Below are 19,776 nucleotides of genomic sequence, written 5' to 3'. Positions count from 1 at the left end.
ATTCTTTTATCATTAGAATTGTGTCCCCTTATATGTTCTTTATTATTCATATTTGTCTCCCCTTTTTTATAAACTTTTAAGCAAAAGTCCCGAGATGACCTGTTCTTGTTTACGGACGCCCAAGAAGTTTGTCGCGGAAGCGAGGTTTGTTCTATTAATAGAAACGCGTGTGCTGCTACTTAGTTTTATTTTTGTGTAGTGTCGGAGTAGATATTTTATTTTTTCATAAAGGGGGTATCAGAACACCAAATATAATTGTTAGAACTTTCTGCACCAATGTCACATCTTTACCTGTTCTAAGGATATTTTCTTCTTTGCACTACCTAAAAATTAAGATATTTTTTTCATGGAAATCAGATTTAGTTTATTTGTAGCCAAATAGAATGATTACTTTTCCTGTCAGAGGAGCAAATGCTTTACACCAGGTCACATTCTCCTAAATATTATAGCTAGAACACTTGCAATTTAGAATTTCATTCATTCCTCATTCTTTTTTACAATGTAAGTAAAATTTTAGGATCAGCTTTGTACTGTAGAATTGAGAGAAATTCAGCACTGTCCTCTTAAAATGTTTTTGCTATATTAATATTCTTAAGTATAATCAAATCTTTAAATAAAAAAAGAATAAAAGGGCAACTGTCTAACATTAACTGTCTAGCATAAAACCTGACAAGACACTCGGGTATTTGACAATTTTGGTCTGTATGGTACCTAGCTATTTGCAAAGGGTATTGTTAACTTTGTTTTGTTTTCCAAAATGATAAGGGTGACCCCATTTATTTTCCCCATCCAAATGATCAGTATGGGTCGGGGAACCATTCCATACTGACCTTAAAAAATCACTTCTGCTTATACAAAATTTAAAAGCAGTTATAAATTAACAAGAATTTACGATTTCAATATCATTGGATTATGGTCATACTCTAATTGATGGCCTTTTTTATTGGATAAAAAAAGGTTGAAAAAAAGATAGGTGGTTGGGAATGGGACAAAGGGTATTGATATTGTTCTTAACAAGCATCAATTTGCTATTATAAAAAATCAGAGATATTTTCAAAATTAGTTGGACAAAAAGTTTCCTGTGCTTCACTGCTGTCTATTTTGTTGTGTTTATCACCTTCTGAGCACAAGTTTTAAAGTAATCTTGGCATGAAAACAGAGAGCTTTATTTTTCAAATTCTAAAATCTGTTTTTAATAATCATTTTAGAACTTATTTGTATTATTTCACTTCTTTGTATGACAAATGTATTTAACAAAAATGTCAAAAACCTTGCAGGCAGCAAGGCACTTTGAACCAGTGGCTAGCTAAGCTTTTGAAGTTAGCCTTTCATACCCAATTATTTACCAAAAGAAAGCATATTGTAACTGGCTAGTCCTGCCACTTACTGTTTCATACAGCACTTTCATAGAGGCTTATTATGAGGATGTCAGACTGGAATATCTAGTTTCGGGGGTAACTGTTTACAGCAGTAATGAGGCTCTGTGTGTTTCCATTTAACAGTTGCCCGATATCCCAGTATGTTACAACAACTGGTGTTTGATTCTTTTTCTTGCATATGACATATCAATCATGTTTCGGAAAGAAATTACAAACACTAAAATTGTCAGTTAGCACTTTTTTCTTATAGTTGCGAATGAATTTACAATTTCATTCATAACGGCAAAATGATGTCAATCTAAGAACACATTTGATACATAAAAGGCACCCCAGAATGACATGACATGTTTTTCTTGCACCGGTGTAATAAGTAGATAATCCTGTCTGATATATGCAATAATGAAATATATATATTTTAATTTTAACTCACACAATCTTTATCTATTTACTACAATATAAAGATTTTTGTGTCGCCTCTACGGAGTAGTGGCGACATATAGGGATCACTTCTCCGTCGTCTGTCTGTCCGTCTGTCTGTCCGTCCGTCCGTCACAAAACTTGTCCGGACTACTCCTCATAAACTACTGGTGCAATTTCATCCAAACTTTACAGGAATGATCAGTACCAAGTCTAGTTGTGCATATTGTCAGCATTTTCTGGTTCAATGATTTTTAGCTCACCTTGCACAAAGTGCAGGTGAGCTTTTAGGATGGCCAACCAAATGGCGTCCGTCGTCTGTCGTCCGTCCATATTTTAAATATTCTAAGGACATCTTCTATGATACCGCAAGGCCAATGTTAATGAAACTTGGCAGGAATACTCTTTGTATGAAGCTCTATCAAGATTGTTCAAAGAATTTCATTTCATGCAGAACTCTGGTTGCCATGGCAACCGAAAGAAAAATCTTTAAATATCTTCTTTTAAAGAACCGTAAGAGCTAGAGCTTAGATATTTGGCATGAAACATCTTCTAGTGAGCAGGGTTGCCAGCAGACTTGAAAAGTCAGGGAAATTGGGTATTTTTTCAAGGTCAGGGAATTGTCAGGGAATTTTGAAATTTGGTCAGTGAAAAATGAAAATCCTGAAAAGTCAGTGAAAAGTCAGGGAAAAATTATTTTAAAGGTCGAAAAATATACACATTGAAGGTCTTTCTTGGCTATGGCAGTCTTTAGGCATTTAATATTTGACTTTATTACTCTCACAGTTAAGCATTAAATTCAAATAACAGTAAACTATGATATTAAGAAGCATTATATGTTAACTTTGTGATTATATTACCCATTATTTACCTTAGAACATCATTCAGCCTAAAGACTGAAAGGCTTTGCAACCCTTGCCTCCAGAGCTGACTAATACGTAATTTCTGTTGCATAATTTAACCAGTACGTTTCCATCATGTTTGCAAGACAAATCCTCTTGTGCAATTTCTTAGTGTCAAAGCAAAAAGCAAAGCAGGTTATATGCCAATATGGTAGTTTGGTATACATATATACTGACTTGATTTTGTTAGTAATTAAAAGCCCTCCTTTGCTTTTTGCTTTGACACTAAGAAATTGTACAAGAGGATTTGTCTTGCAAACATGATGGAAACTGGTTAAATTATGCAATGCTATGTTTTTCACACTAACTTTTTTCACACTAACTTACTTCACTCATTCAGAGTCTTTAATTTTATAGTGATTATTTCATGATATGCCAAAATGAGCCCTATGTTCTTGTTTTCACAATCAGTGGAGTTTATCATAATGCCTTATACAAGTAACTGTGTTAAATGTTTATTGTTCCTATAGTTTAGAGATGTTTGAATATTAAGCTTTGTCATACAAGAATTACTCTTATAGTCTTGGTGATTTATGTGTTACTACTAGGAAGGAAAGAGTGACTTATGTGATTTCTAATACAGATGCTTATATTATGATTCTTCTGATTTTCATGTCGTATGTTTCACTGACCAACAGCCACACTGTGTTTGAATAGAAATAGTTAAGAATAGTAGAACACAATGTTTGAATCATTACTTTGATGTAAATTTTTTATATTTTGGAAAATATATACAAGTTTACATGCAAAAATATAATGGGAGGATTGGACGGCTATAGGGGAGGTCAGGAGGCCGTTTATGTGTTTGACGATTTTGGTCAGTGAAAAACATGAATTGGTCAGTGAAAAGTCAGGGAAAAGTCAGGGAATTTTATTTCACCAAAGTGCTGGCAACCCTGGTGAGTGTCTACCAAGTTTGTTCAAATAAAAGCCCTTGGGTCAAAATTGGCCCTGTCCCAGGGGGTCATTGATTTTCCCTATTATGCATGTAGTAAAAACTTAAAAAATCTTCTTTTAAAGAACCCAAAGAGCTAGAGCTAAGATATTTAGCATGAAACATCTTCTAATGAGCGTCTACCAAGTTTATTCCAATAAAAGCCCTGGGGTCAAAATTGGCCCCGCCCCAGGGGGGTCATGTATTTTCCCTATATGCATATAGTAAAAACTTAAAAAATCTTCTTTTAAAGAACTCAAAGAGCTAGAGCTAAGATATTTAGCATGAAACATGTTCTAATGAGTGTCTACCAAGTATGTTCAAATAAAAGCCCTGGGATCAAAACTGGCCCGCCCCGGGGGTCATTGATTTTCCTTATATGTGTATAGCAAAAACTTTAAAATCTTCTGAAAAAACCCAAATAGCTTGAGTTTAGATATTATACATGAAACATTTTTAAGTAAATATCTACAAAGTTTGTTCAAATAAAAGCCCGGGGGTCAAAACTGGCCCTGCCCCAGGGGTGTCATTGTTTTTAACTATATGTGTATAGTAAAAACTTAAAAAATCTTCTTTTAAAAAACCCAATGAGCTAGAACTTAGATGTTTAGCATGAAACATCTTCTTATGGGTGTCTACCAAGTCTGTTCAAATAAAAGCCCTTGGATAAATTGGCCGGGGGGGGGGGGGGGGGGGGGGGGCTATATACAGGTGAGCGACCTCAGGGCCATCATGGCCCTCTTGTTGTAAGAGTTATGGCCCTTTAATAATTTTTATTTTTAAAGTTTGTCCGGACTACTTCTCTTATACCACTAATGCAATTTCAATGAAACTTTGAAAATTTACAGGATTGATCTGTAGCTCAAGTCCTTGTGCATATTGCACGGGTTTTCCGGTTGAATGATTTTTGGCCAAGTTATGGCCCTTTGATAAAAAGGTGTTTTTTTCTGTGTGTTGCCAGATACACAAAAGCTTGTCCGGACTATTCCTCATAAACTACTGGTGCAATTTCATCCAAACTTTACAGGAATGATCAGTACCAAGTCTAGTAATGCATATTGTCAGCATTTTCCGGTTCAATGATTTTTGTCAGAGTTATGGCCCTTTAATAATTTTTATTTTTAAAGTTTGTCCGGACTACTTCTCTTATACCACTAATGCAATTTCATTGAAACTTTACAGGATTGATCTGTAGCTCAAGTCCTTGTGCATATTGCACGGGTTTTCCGGTTGAATGATTTTTGGCCAAGTTATTGCCCTTTGATAAAAAGGTGTTTTTTCTGTGTGTTGCCAGATACACAGAAGCTTGTCCGGACTACTCCTCATAAACTACTGGTGCAATTTTATCCAAACTTTACAGGAATGATCAGTACCAAGTCTAGTTGTGCACTGTCCGTCTGTCTGTCACAAAACTTGTCCCAACATGAAATTGGCCATCATGAGGCGACACATTTGATTACTGATCGCTCTTGTTTACAAACTCAGACCAAGGTAGGAAGCAAACAGGTCTTAGATATTTGACATGTATAAACCTTGTATGGACTTTTATCCTCTAAATGGTTTTCAGCTTGACAGGGTCAAGGTCACCAAGTCTAAAAATAATACTCTTCTAGTATTCATTATAGTTTTGCTATAAATTTTATTTTGTGTTAGTGTAATGTTCAGGAGAGCATTCATTGGTTCTATTTCATGGTCCTGTTTTTATTTAGTACATCTAGTATTGCTAGGTTGTTGTTGTTTTTTGTTTGTTTGTTTTTCATTTGGGACAATATATGTTTGTGTTATTTGTGCTATTCATAAGTATCTGATATTAAAAATTCATTTCAGGGTTCAAGAGTATAGATTTGTTATTGCATTTTTGCAATCAATCTGTTTTTAAAGTAAACAAAAAAATTCTAACATGACCCGATCAGGCGCAATTTAGCTTGATATCAGGAACGGCAGGTGTTAATTGTTGAAATTGTGTTAGAATCAAAATAATATATCCCAATCAGTGATTTTATCACTTGATAAAATCACTGTTTCTTGTTTGGATGCGCATTATTAATCACTAGGGCTAGGCCCTTGTGATATAATTCCTCGCATCTGAACTCCAAACAGTGATTTTATTCAGCGATTAAATCAATGTTTGGGATATATTATTTCTTAAGTAAGAAATAGAATTGAATATTTTAAAGTTTGGGCAGTCAGATTTTTATTTCATATTAATGTGTAAATAAAGGGAATTATTATTCAGCATGTTTTGATGATATATTATGACTTTTGTGTTTTTTTTCAAGATATTGATAATTAAAAACTTCTATCATAAAAATCCTTACTTTCAAAAAAAATTCTTTTGTTATTTACACGGTAATTACACGAGCTTATAATTATTTTTTATTATTGAATCTTATTTGAGTATAATTTATTTATTATTGATATATCCATACTGAATAAAGTCCAAACTGTTTCAGTTTAAGATACTTACTTCTCCAAGGGTAGGCCCTAAGGACGAGAATCAACAAAACAAGGAATTTAAAACAGATAGGGTAATATTAATGCACCTTTTGTCAATACAGTAGTGTGGTAATGGGGTACCCACCATTCCTGTCAGATATACATGTATATTACGCACCATTAGGGGTTATTTTATACACCCAGTATTAACGCTTTCCTTGAACTTTTTACAATTATAAATTTACTGATTTTTGGATACTATGTGTTATTTTTTTAGCATTTGTTCTTTATTCAAATCATTGAGAATCATATCATTATTATGATGTTAAAATATTTGGTTTTGGAAATTGCTTTTCAATAGCATTTGATTACTTTCAATAGCATTTGAAAACTTTTTGATTATATTAAAGGGCTTAGAGGTCTGTCAGTCTTGGTTGTAGTCTTGTAGGAATTGCCACTTAATGTGCCCCAAATGGTGTTCTCTGTACACCACTTGCACCTTAACTCTGTCAAGGTTTGATATTTTGGTCTGCATGCAAAGCTGATTTTGGTATATGGAATATTTGTATAGTAACTGAAGCGCCTATATCATCCTCCAGTGAAATAGTAATGCTAAGATCATCAGTTACATTGACTTGTGTCCCTTTCCATTTAAACTGATGAATACTCACATAGAGTTGTGACCCTTTGAATAAATAAATCTTTGCATTACATATTTACACACCTCCTCTATTGTTTTTGACAGGTCTATATTTTTCTGATAGACCTGTTTAAAAAAAGAAATTCCATTATGAGGTCTATCTTTTGCACGTGCACAGGTCTGTTCTAGTCAGACAGACCCGGTCATGAAATACACGTGGAAAAATAGACCTGTCAATGCACAGACAAAGAAAACATGAAATGCAATCAAAAATTAAAAATTGAACTTAAGTGTAAAATTTAATGATTGTCATAATGTTTCTGTCTTACAAAATCAGGATAATTTTTTTCAAACAAGATAATGTTTATTGAATGCACTTAGCAATTATTCCAACATCCCTATATTAAATCTTTCTATAAAAATAATGGATAGCATATCAAAGTTAGGACACGTTTAATTATTTATTTAATCGCGTCATTTTTCAATGTAATAGTAATCTAAGTGGTTCTTCTGTCATTAAGTCACAATGTAACAAAATAGATGATTCAAGTACTATGAAGCAGTAATCACAGCATACTTTAAAAATTTAACATTTTAAAATGTTAATAAAGTTATTAGTGACTTAGTATAAAAAATTTATGATGACCGATCATATTTTATTCTAGAACACTTTATAATCTGCTATATAAAATATAGTTTCGGTTTATGTATCTCACACTTGCCATCAATATACATATGTAAGTTTTTCGTGGTCTTCTGGGCATCAGGACATTACTTTTCGGACAGATGCCCCCTCGGAAGTTTGCTCCCTTTTGCAATAGCGGTCATTTGCCCCCTCATATATTTGGAAGGACGGGCATGTGCCCCCTCCTTGTTTTAAAAAATGTTAAATATTTTATTGTTGAATTGTTTGCTACCCAAATTCATGGCCTATTGTCGAAATTTCATTGTGCTTAAATACACAAAAATATCGCGAAAATTTGTGATAGTTTCCATTGGCATACAAAAAATCTATACACGAGAGTGACAAGTCGCAACAGCAAAAAAAGGGGGGGGGGGCAAACGTCCGAGAAGGCAACTGTCCGACGGCAAATGTCCTAGAATCTGCATTGTTTGATCAACATAATTAATCGTTCTTTAACATATCTTCATTGCAGACCTATTCACTTTATAATTGACAAATAGCTTTTTTATTATTATCTTCAAGGGAAAAGCAAAGTTAAATACAAAATATATATTGTATTTAAGCAGAACGTTGAAAAAAAACTTACCTGTTTATGTGTTATGTTAAAAATAAGATTTGTGTATAATACATCAAATGCTTCAGATCAGCCATTCCTCAGGCCAATATAGTTTGACGGTGTGTAAGTTGGATATCGGCCTCGTACATCGATCTTTCTGTTTAGAAAAGACCTGGTCACGAAATTCATGAAACACCTCGAGCGCTACGCGCTCTCGGTGTCACATGAAATTCGTGACCAGGTCTTTCCTAAACAGAAAGACCTCGTACTCGGTCGATATCCTATACGTAATGTACATTTGTAGAGGATTATATTCAACATATTTATTGTTTGTTTATCCTTCCTTTTCATTCTTTTGACAAAATCTGTTTAGCATAATTCTATTTTAATTTTGAGGTTTTTCTTTTTCTTCTCATATCATATATAATCTTTGAATGTAGATCTTATTTATACAAAAAAAAACCCAACAGAATAATAAAATTTTGACTTTTAGTTTACAATATGTTGCTGTTATCTTACATGGAAGTTGAACAAATTTATTCAGAAAATTCAACGACGAAAGGAGTTTTTCCCAAATAAATGTTCTTCAATCAAAAACAAGTTCCTTTTTTCCTTTAAGTTACTGAGAATAGTGGGTCTGTAATAAGGGTAACACTTGGTGGAGGTTTTACATGCTACTTATTATCTCATGAAAGTCATCTCCAGAAAGTTTTTACCTGAAATTATGCACATGTATGTATATCATAGTTTAAGATCCATAACTCCAGCTAAGATTTTTACTGGATTGTTCCCCTTTGTAAATTTCACAGTGTTTGCATTACTATCAAGTTCTGAGTGCTCTGTCACTCAGAAACTGTTAGCTCTATTGTTTACTTATATCTTAATTTCTTGAATATCTCTTTATTGTATATTTATTGATATGCCCAATTTATGCTGATATTATTATTTATAAAAAAAATGGATAAACTTTTGTTAAATTATACAGAAATTGTTTAAATATTTCTTTGATATATTGAATGCTACCAATGGCGTCTGTTTTTTTTTTTTAAATCAAGAAACTTCTGCACCTTTACCAAAAATATGTTCATTTCTTAAAATTTGATAACTCCACACTAATATAATTGTGATTTAAACTATATGTATATATGTTTTTGTGTTTACACATTTTATGTTAACCAGTAACATATTTTAGTTATAAATATTTTGTTTCTTAATTATTACAGTTATATCTTTCTTGAGAGACCACTTAAGAAACCTGTTTTAAGAGACCAGTCTAAAGAATAAATACCCCACCCCTTATAAACTGTCATTTTTTTCAAATGCTGTTCAGAATTATTTATACACAGATAAAAACTTGTTTGCAATGATAACTTTTCCGATTTTTCCTTTGATTAACATATAACTCACAGTTTGATTGTGCTAAAAATTAATTCCCTACATGTCCATTTTCTGGAACTTTAACTAAGTTTTGGTGTCATATGACAAACCACGGGGGTGTTACCAGAGTATATATAGTGGCCAAGAGACAGACACCTTAACCTTACACTACATGGTCTTTAAAGACAGGTATAACTGAAACAGAAAATGTTTGTAAATGATAATATTTTAACAACTGGGAGTACTAATTTCAGGCTAACCTTATACAGCATGGTCTATAAAGACAGGTATAACTGTAACAGAAAAAGAAAATGTTTGTAAATAACTAGAACTATCGCTGAATGCGATTCATACCCTCACCAATGTCCTTGACAGAAGACAACTTGGAAAGGTGGTTAAGGGAATAACTTAAGTGGCACAAATACATAAAAAGAAATTATCTCTGGTGAAAAAAAGACTAATTGTACAGGTAATAGTAAAAATATCTATTATCAAATCATGTTCGAAACAGTTACAAATAACCTTTCATTTTCCCAATATACTAAACTTTTATAAGTCAATTTTTGACCTTCAAGTGTGGCCTTGACCTTCAGCTGGCACAAGGGTATGATGGGTTCTGCACATCGCCCAATTGGAGAGAACATTTGAGTAAAGTTTGAAGAAAATCCTTCCATTAGTATAGAATTTATAGAGCGGACACAACATATTGTCTAGTATTGATTGTATGTAAATTTAAAGACTTAAAAAGGGGGATAACTTTGTCAAAATGCAATACAGAGTTATGAAACTTGACCTGCATATCGTAATTGTGACACCTCATATATCTTTTAAGTTTCAAGCAAATACCTATGCTAGTTTCCGAAATAATTTCAAGAACATGTTTTAATCTAAGAACATTTTCTAAGTCAATTTTTGACCTTCAAGTCTGACCTTGACCTTTAGCCTGCACAAAGGTGACATGGATTCTGCACATAACCTTGTTTAGGTGAACATTTGAGAAAAGTTTGAAGAAAATTCTTCCATTAGTAAAGGATTTATAGAGCGGACACAACATATTGTCTAATATGTGATTGTATGTAAATTTGAAGATTAAAAAGGGGCATAACTTTGTTAAAATGCAATACAGAGTTATGAAACTTGACCAGCATATCTTAATTGTGACACTTCATTTATATTTTAAGTTTCAAGCAAATACCTTTTCTAGATTCAGAAATATTCAGATATATGTTAAAATTAAAGAACATTTTCTAAGTCAATTTTTGACCTTCAAGTGTGACCTTGACCTTAAGCTGGCAAAAGAGTGACATAGGTTCTGCACATAACCTTGTTGAGGTGAACATTTGAGCCAAGTTCGAAGAAAATCTTTCAATAAGTGTAGGACTTACAGAGCGGACACGACATACTGTGTAATATTTGATTGTTTGATATTTGACCTTCAATTGTGACCTTGACCTTGAGCTGACACATGGGCAACATGGGTTCTGCACATCCCATTGTTGAAATGAACATTTGAGCCAAGATTGAAGAAAATCTTTCAATTAGTGTAGGACTTACAGAGCGGACACGACATATTGTGTAATATTTGATTGTTTGATATTTGACCTTCAATTGTGACCTTGACCTTAAAATGACACATGGGCAACATGAGTTCTGCACATCCCCTTGTTGAGGTGAACATTTTAGCCAAGTTTGAAGAAAATCTTTCAATTATTGTAGGATCTACAGAGCGGACACGACATACTGTCTAATATATGATTGTGTTTGATATTTGACCTTCAATTGTGACCTTGACCTTGAGCTGACACATGGGCAACATGGGTTCTGCACATCCCCTTGCTGAGGTGAACATTTGAGCCAAGTTTGAAGAAAATCCTTCAAGTGGTATAGGAGTTATAGAGCGGACACGAAAATGGAGACGGACGGACCGACCGACCGACTGACCGACCGACGCGACAAAGCGAATCCATTATAGCCCCCCCCACATTTTGTGGTGGGGGTATAATAATATTTTAACAACTGGGAGTACTAATTTCAGGCTAACCTTCGTGCATGTAACGAGGAACTCCGAATGCATGTGACCGACTTACAGCGGGAATTAGAGGTACAGCGTAACACACTTAATGTCGCAGATAGACAAAAGGTACTAACTTTAGTATAACACAGCTTCTTTAATTTGCTAACTTTTAATATTTAATATTTGATTGTGACGTAAATATTTTGTGACACACAGCTTTTAGTTATGTACATGTACAAGTTTTGTGATTTGCCAGTTTTGTGAAACATGTATTTAGTAATTATAGTCGTAACCCTGTAATTAAATTACGGAATCTGTGGTGAACAATAAGTTTGTCAAAGTTTTGATATAATATATGGAATATTTTGGGAAGATAATTTTATTTCATTAAATTTATTTAATTTTTAGCAACTGCAAGTTTATGTCATGTATACTTAAAGGTCCATTATGCCCCAGAAATGCTTATATTTTCACTTTTCAAAATGTTTTTGTTTTGGGTATCTTTATAGTGTCCAAAATGTTACTCATTGGCAAATTATCTGAACTGTTGCTTCTTGGCCATTAGTATATAGTTATAATAATTTAGTATTTTGTATGGAAGTCAAAAAACTACTTTGTTTACATTTATAGTGCATTTGTAGTATGACAAATTATTTCACAGTTAGTGCTATTTTCCTCATTAACAAGCATCTAACATGCTCCAAAACCATTATTTGAATGCTATAAAATTCATGTTTGCTCTTTATACAAAGTAAAAATTTACTTGATTCTGAACCACAATGTGCCTTTAATTTGTACACATAGTTTAAATGAAAATTAATAGTCCTTGGGATTAAAGATAGTATAATTATGACTTTTCTGTTGTGAATTGCTTCAAGCTTCCTCACATTTTGATTCCTAGGATTTGCAAAAACCAGTCTGGTATTGCTGCATTTTGATTTGTTGTCTTGTAAGTGTCATTCTGAAAAACAACCAATCAAATGCTAGAGTTGACTTGACTGGTTTTCTAACTGAAACATAAATAACTTTAGGCACTTTGCTTCAGCTGATATAACTTTACAAATTTTATTTTTCCATATTTGCAAGACACAGTCGTCCTTCCTTTAACAAAAAATTGTACCATATTAATCTTAACCTTAGACAGAATTTTACATCTTTATTAAAGAAAACAGACTTAAACTGACTTACTCCTTTTCCAGTATTTTGTAATCAGATTTAAAATTTCTCTACTTACAGAATAGGAAAATGGCTGAGGACATAGTGAAAATGGTACTATAGAACTTCTTCCTTCAACCCTTTACCCCACCCACTCAACATTTGGATTGTTAATTTGTTCTTTGTCCACCAGTGTTTCTCTTCTTTTTCTGTTATTAAACCATTCTATATCATTAAAAGTCAAAATTGAGTCGCACCATGAAAAAACCAGTGACTGCGCAGATGTGCAGGCTGGTCTGGATCCATGCTGGTCGCAAATGCAATGTTGGTTTTGTCATGGCGCGGCTCAAATGTAGTCATGGAATTGATAAATTTTCAATATTTTAGTAAGATTCATTCCTTTAAAGTTCACTCATTTTTGAAAAAGAATATGCAATTGTAAAACACAATCTAAATGTTATTTGTTGCCATGGCAATTATTTATCTGTATAATATACTCAGGGTTGTTGTTTTTTTTTTGTTTTTTTTTTGGGGAAGGGAGGCGGGGGGAAGGGGGTAATTATTAAGTTGATTTTACAGTCAATACTAGGTTTTTAATTCCTAGTTGAAAGAGATTTTATTTTTTCCTAAATTTAAGACCAAAAGAATTCCAATTGAATAGCTACACATTGTAGTCATGGTAGTGAAATATGTGTATTTATAAAATAAGAGATTTGGAATCAGCCTGACTCAAAAACTTCAGTTCCATTTCTTAACAAAATGCTGCTAAAATTTGTATTCCAAATTGGGTTAGAACTATAATTTTTAAATCATACATCTTTGATTCCAAAATTGATACCCTGCTGTTGTGACACATTATGTCTTTATATAACACCATGGATAGTTCCTATATATGACACCTTTAGTATAGTGTGGATAAAATAAATTCAATGCCACTTTAAAGCTGGGGGGTGGGGGGGTGAATTTTGTCTGAAATAAATATGTTAAGCCGGATACTTCTAACATTTTGCAGGTGATAGTTCTATTTCTTCTGCTCTGTGCATGACTTGTTGTTGTTTAATCACCAAATTGCAGATTTTACATTTTATGTTGTTTATGTGTCATTTAATTTCTTGATGTGTTTTATGATACCTGCTGCACATGGGTACACTGTGTGATATCAAACTTTCTACCACTTTAATTTCCGGGTTCTTCAGAGATATATGCACAAACTTATTTAGAAATGCCAGAAACAATGATGAAAAAAAGGCATCAGCTTTTCTTTTTCAGATTTGTGTTGTTGTATAATGTTCTTTTATGTTATGTCATATTTAATGTTGGATAAAATTGTTTTATGTTCTTGTTTTTCCTATGTTCTTCATTCCCTCCTTACAGAATTGCAATTTCAGGCGGATTTGGAACAAAATTTGGGACAGAAATGTAAACTATGCTGTGCTATGCATTATCTTGCAGATTGTTTATTAATTATCTTTCTAATGTCTTTAATTGACACTTAAATTTGTTTGAAATGTTTTGAAGATAACATTTTGATAATTTTAAGTTATCAAAGGTTTTGAAATATTGTATTAATAAAGCATGTATTTTGATTAAGCATGCATTTTGATTATTGCATTAAATAACCTTCTTCAATAGGATTATGACTTAATTATGTCCTTCAAAAGTCATGACATAACTTTAGATTGACTTTGGAAGGTCACAGGTTAAGGCTACACCATGCCAGATTAAAGAAATAAGGAGTGGTCATTTAAAAAGATAAAACAACTTGTTTTCTATCTTTCCTTCAAATCGGGACCAAAGACATGTGTTCTTAATAATTGCATGAAAGGTCATTGCATGTTTTATTTTATCTCAATTTAAGATTTGAAGTGTTTCTACGACCTTTGTTTTTATGTTTGAAGGACAATCGCTTGATGATTGCATGGAATTGTGTTTTATTTTGATATTCAATGTTTTGCTCCTTATTATCAAATTTCCAATTAAAAATATTAAATTTCTGCAAAAAATGTGCAAAAAGAGTTGAATGTTAAACATTTGAAGACATTTTGTAAGATGAATGATGTAGAAGCATAGAAATGCTTGGAAGTTTGATATTTAATGTTTATACAAATATTGTTCATTTCTAATGTACATACAATCATGTGAGTGTATTTTACAATTGATAAGGAGCTACATGTATCATACAGTCCACTACAATAAAGGTCACACAATCCAGTATTACATTAACAATATATGGAAGCAGTGAAATTCATTAAATGAAATCTTCACAAGTAAAGATTACTGATGGTGGGACTGCATGACTTGTGTCAGAACAATAATGGATTATAATATATACAAGTATATGTCAAGTAATTGTCTCAAATTGAAATTCCTGGTCAAATGAAATTACAGTTAAGTGTGAAATATAGACCCCTGTCTTATAGATGGTCAGTGTTATGGGCGAGTAAATACACTCAGTACTAGTGTAGGATTTTAAATTGCTTTTAAGTGACTTTTAAAAGGATACTATGAATAAATCTGATATTGATACCAAGTATAATTTTTGTTACAGGATGAAGCTCTGGTTACTTTAAAAAGACAGCTTGAGAGAGAAAAAGAAGAAGAAATGTCAAGACTGAAAGAAAAACTTGTCAGAGTAAGCTCCCCTTATTTTTGAAAAAAGAAATCTAAAATACTAACCTGACTTTTCCTGTTTTCGACCACAAAACATATTGATGTTCAGCAGTGACAGGACACTTAAACTTAAATGGAATAGGGGAAAAAATGCCAGGATGTTGAATTTTCTATGTATAGGTTTAATTATGAGCTCTTAAGTCTCGCAAGTCCAAAATATTTAGACGTACACTGTAGATTTGAAGCCATATTTTACATAGGTCAAATTTGCAATTTCGGACAAATGTAAAACCGTAGAAAAAAATAAAAAAGCAAAGTCTTTCAATGAAGAACTATATGTCACACAATGTCAACCTTAATTTGCCTGGGAATGTTTTGCTCTTATATAAGAGTTGAATCAATGTTGAGGTAATCCTAGTTAATTCCCTTATCAAGATTTATTAGAGTTAATTAAAGTTTTACCTTAATACAGGTGCATACATCTTCAGGTTTTATTACAATGTTATCATGATGCATAAATTCTTCTGTGCACAGTGTACTTTTTTTTTTTGGTTATTAATTTTAGTTTATGATAAGCTCATAAAAGAAATACATAAGCTGAAGGATCAATGATTAAAGTGTTTTATGTGAATTTTCAAATTTTTCTTATTGAACAGGAAAGGAATGAACGAAATAAAAAAAGAATGATGTACATGCAAATATCTTCATCAAAATGTTTAAACTCCTTATTAATGCTCTGAAATAAATGCAAATAAATAAAGCTTTTCAGATCTATATTGCCACTCTGAAATAAAAGGAGCCCAATTTTTCAAAGAATTTTTAAAGTTACCATATTAATATTTAAACATTAAAGTGTTTAAAGTTTGACATAAAGGTTAATTTGGTAAGCATTTTATTTCCTTTGAATAATTACTTGGCAATTTCCAAGCCCACTGTTAAAAAAAAAGTTAAAAATTTCTTAACATTTTGCTGCAAATCACATCAATTTGAATAAATATATTTTTATATTAAAAATTTTTATTTATATTTAATTAGGGTCCATCCATTTAGGGCACAGTCACCAATAAGTTTACGTTTATAACGTCACTTTTCATTAGATAATTGTGACATTTATATAATCTATATGTCACAAGGTAAGAAAATTGTGCTGCCTGACTGGGACTCGAACCTGTGAACCTTTGAATGTTGTCCCACAGATGTATCTACTGAGCTATCCCATCTTCTCCCCTAAAAAGTGCTGTGGCATACCCCACCACTATCTTCAAATTGCTCAGGGTTACCGACTGTCCGAGCAATATAAATAAAAATCTGAGATATATGCAGTCATAGTCCCCTGTTGAGCGTCAAATGTTACAGGGTGAGCAAATTGTGCAGGCCTGATCGATACTTGAACCCGGGACCCTTGAAATATCATTTTGTGGTTAATACGACCAAGCACATCTTCTCCTTTAAATAGTGCTGTGACATATAAATTATATGGTTGCATTTGATCCATCAAAAAAAAGAAGTTTGCTATATCCTTTAAAATTCATTATAAATTTGTTATATGGCTGTATATAAAGGGTAATTTGCAATATAACCCTTGCCTTATGGTTTGGGCCCCTTTTATATATGACAATATAATTAACAATATAATTTGTCAAAAATCTTTATAACTGGTGATATAATTGCCATGGTGTTATCTTTTGTAAGGCAGATATAGCTGCATTTAAATACATGTATGTATTATTTTTGACAAATTAGTATCTTACTTTCAGGGACTTTCGACAAATGAATACAGAAGTTTATTATATGCCCCTGACAATGATATGGCAGCGTAAGTTTGTTCTTTTATTGCATAAAAAACAATATTTCTATGTTTCAGGGTAAAAACTGTTTTTTATATTCTTAGTAAAATTATTTTTTGTCAGAATCAAAATTATGCATATTTAGCAGACTGAACTGCAGAATGGTTCGTAGCTCCGAATAGTTTCCACTTGTTGATCACATCATTGACTCTAAATATTATTTACAAATTGCTAGTGGTTCTTTGCCTGGTCAAATTGCAAGAAATAATGCACACATTAATAATTATTTTGAGTTTCCAAATTTGGATATTTCAGTGAAAAAAAAATAAAAATTTAAGAAAAAATTCCTATGACATGATTGTAGAAAGTTTGTTCTGATATGGTATTGTGATTGTTTAACCGGACTGTGATATTAAAAAAAAAGATGTTAATATTTGTTCAGTAGATTGAAAGTACTTGCATAATTTTATAATAACATAATTTTATATTTTTAGTTATTAAATTATTCTATTTTGTCATACCCACTTGAAATTTAAACATACTATTTTTAGTAACCGTAGTGAAACCAAATCATATCCCAACGAGCGTTACCTCCGACAAATGTCCGAACAACAACATCAAGATCTGGAGAGGCTTGAACAAGAGATTAGTAAATTAGTAACAGTGAGTTGATATTCTTTTGTATTTAACACGGGGAAGTCAAAGACCGGGACTGCGAATCTGGTACCGGACTTTGGCTTGCCCGGATATAGACTACACGTGTATATTTAAAATGAAATCAAACAAAAAACAAAGAATAAACAGATTTATATAGCTTTCAATTAAATTTGCAGTGTCAGTTCTAGTTGGGCGCCGCCATTTTCAATGTAACTTGATGATAATCGGCGGATTATTCTGATAAAGGAACAATTGTAACTTTTCGGATTGATAATAATCGTCGAGTGTTCCGAGTGAAAACGGAAGTGTTGCATGAAATACAAAATGACACCTTTGAAATTGAAAAATGAACAATTTTTTAAACAGACTTTCATAGGTTTATATGCCTATGTTTTGTGGCTTTGCCTAATTTCATATTACATATTCTTGAAAAACAGTGTATATACCAAGATTTTCTTGCTCAAGGGGTATTTTGATGCTTATTTGTTTTTTATTAGAAAAGCAATAAATGGATCAAGATTTACTTGCTCAAAGTCATATTGATACTATTAGATATTTATTGAACACAGAAAATGATCAAATGTGCCAAGTGATGAATATATTAATACTGTTAGCCATTGAATATATGTGTATATGTGTGTATGAAAATCAGTTAAATAAACATTATACAGATGTATGAAAGAAATATAAAATAAACTTATAACTAAATATAAACTACTCTCTGCTTCTATAGAATACTGGGTCTGGATCACAAGGTCATGAAGATATAGATTATGCAAAGAGACTTGCCCAGTTACAGTCTAAAGTACGGCAGTTACAGACTGACAACAGTAATTTACGACGTGCCAAATTCAACGTGTCTTCCAGTAGTCCTAATCTAACCACACCAGAAATGTACAACTCACATAGAAAGGTATATAACTTGAATTTTTAAACTTATAGAATAGGTTTTGTGCAATCAAAGTTAGTGAACAGAGAGTTGGTTGTACTCCCATGCAGATTCTGACCCGTGCCTGGAGTAATGCATTTAGGAGTACTTTAGGGTTGGAAAGTTATTAAAATTAAATGACTGTAATGATGTTGATGTGATTAAGAAAAGTGGAAACCATCTCCTCACTGAAGAAAAAAAAGATTTTCTCTCTTCCTACAACCTCTCTATTGGGGCTTAGCTGCTTATACACCAACAAGTGTTCAGTGGCAGACTGGTTAAGGTCACTTTCTCCAAATTACTTGCTTGTCGGTCCTGTTAGTTAGAAATAATGTGAAGCCCTTTTTTGACATTGTGTCTATAAGCATCCTACAAAAATTTACTAAAGTGAATTCTATATTAATTAAACCTGTCAAGGACTCTGGATACTTTTATAAGGAGAAACTCTTCAGCTAGCAAATGGAAGGTGTATGGTTCTACTGGGGTGTCTTCTTAACATGCTTGATACAATGGTCAATGGATAGGCTCCAGAGGACTTCGGTTTTCTCAGTTAATCTGGAGAGTCGCCATTAATTTTGACTTTTTCAGTCTCGATCTTTAAAACAAAAATCTAACCAGTTTTGTCTAATAATATACTTTTGTGTATACATTATTGTATTATAAAATCTCATATACTCACAGTTCACAATGAGATCACCATCACCAACAAGAGACCAGACGAGATTAGCAAGTAACCTTGAACTACGAATGCGGGAACACGATTACGAGACCGAGGCACTGACCCATCATCAGAGAGTGAATAGAGATATCATGTCGAAGAAAATGGCGGAGATGTCTAAATTACAGAATACACTTACTAATCAGGCCAAGGTTTGTTCATCCTTTACCCACTTGTTGTCCAAAATGTACTTGCCCATCTTTCAGTCTGGGCAAAACCATTCATCATTTTTAGGGGAAATTTTTCAAAATATGTTCCAACTGAATAGCAAAAGGTGCAAACAATGATCAGACGGCACATCTGTGCCAGCTGTTCTTGGTCTGCACTGATACTATGGGTAGATTCAGTCGCAGCCAGCTTACAGTTAAAACTAGCTCACACTCAATTTGTTAAAAAGTTTTCAATCTTGATCAATGTAATTTTAGACGTCTTTGTTGAGCAAATTAGATGATACAAAAAATGATAACTGCTGCCAAATGGCAATGAGCTTAAGTATATCTGACCACCAAGTTGAATCTCTGTATTTCAAAAGATTTTTTGATATTTTATCATTCCATTTTGTTCTGTATTAATGGAGAGAA

At 32.7% G+C, this 19,776-nt stretch overlaps 1 protein-coding gene across 1 annotated transcript in view; it reads left to right on the top strand.

Annotated features, from left to right (window-relative positions):
- The window catches only part of LOC132750012 (trichohyalin-like), a 157,478-nt gene that overhangs the window by 132,409 nt on the left and 5,293 nt on the right, over window positions 1-19,776 (top strand). Inside the window, exons 29-37 of the mRNA XM_060739962.1 lie at window positions 82-144; window positions 6,086-6,160; window positions 11,362-11,466; window positions 12,577-12,609; window positions 15,044-15,127; window positions 16,863-16,921; window positions 17,444-17,555; window positions 18,283-18,462; window positions 19,159-19,347. Coding sequence (XP_060595945.1) covers window positions 82-144; window positions 6,086-6,160; window positions 11,362-11,466; window positions 12,577-12,609; window positions 15,044-15,127; window positions 16,863-16,921; window positions 17,444-17,555; window positions 18,283-18,462; window positions 19,159-19,347 — 900 coding nt within the window. The remainder of the gene's footprint in view (window positions 1-81; window positions 145-6,085; window positions 6,161-11,361; window positions 11,467-12,576; window positions 12,610-15,043; window positions 15,128-16,862; window positions 16,922-17,443; window positions 17,556-18,282; window positions 18,463-19,158; window positions 19,348-19,776) is intronic.

Source organism: Ruditapes philippinarum, unplaced genomic scaffold, assembly GCF_026571515.1.
Source record: "Ruditapes philippinarum isolate M1 unplaced genomic scaffold, ASM2657151v2 ctg330_1_1_1_1, whole genome shotgun sequence".
In the NCBI taxonomy this organism is placed as follows: domain Eukaryota; kingdom Metazoa; phylum Mollusca; class Bivalvia; order Venerida; family Veneridae; genus Ruditapes; species Ruditapes philippinarum.
Note: the sequence above shows the minus strand (reverse complement) of the source record. Positions and strands in the feature narration are given on the sequence as shown.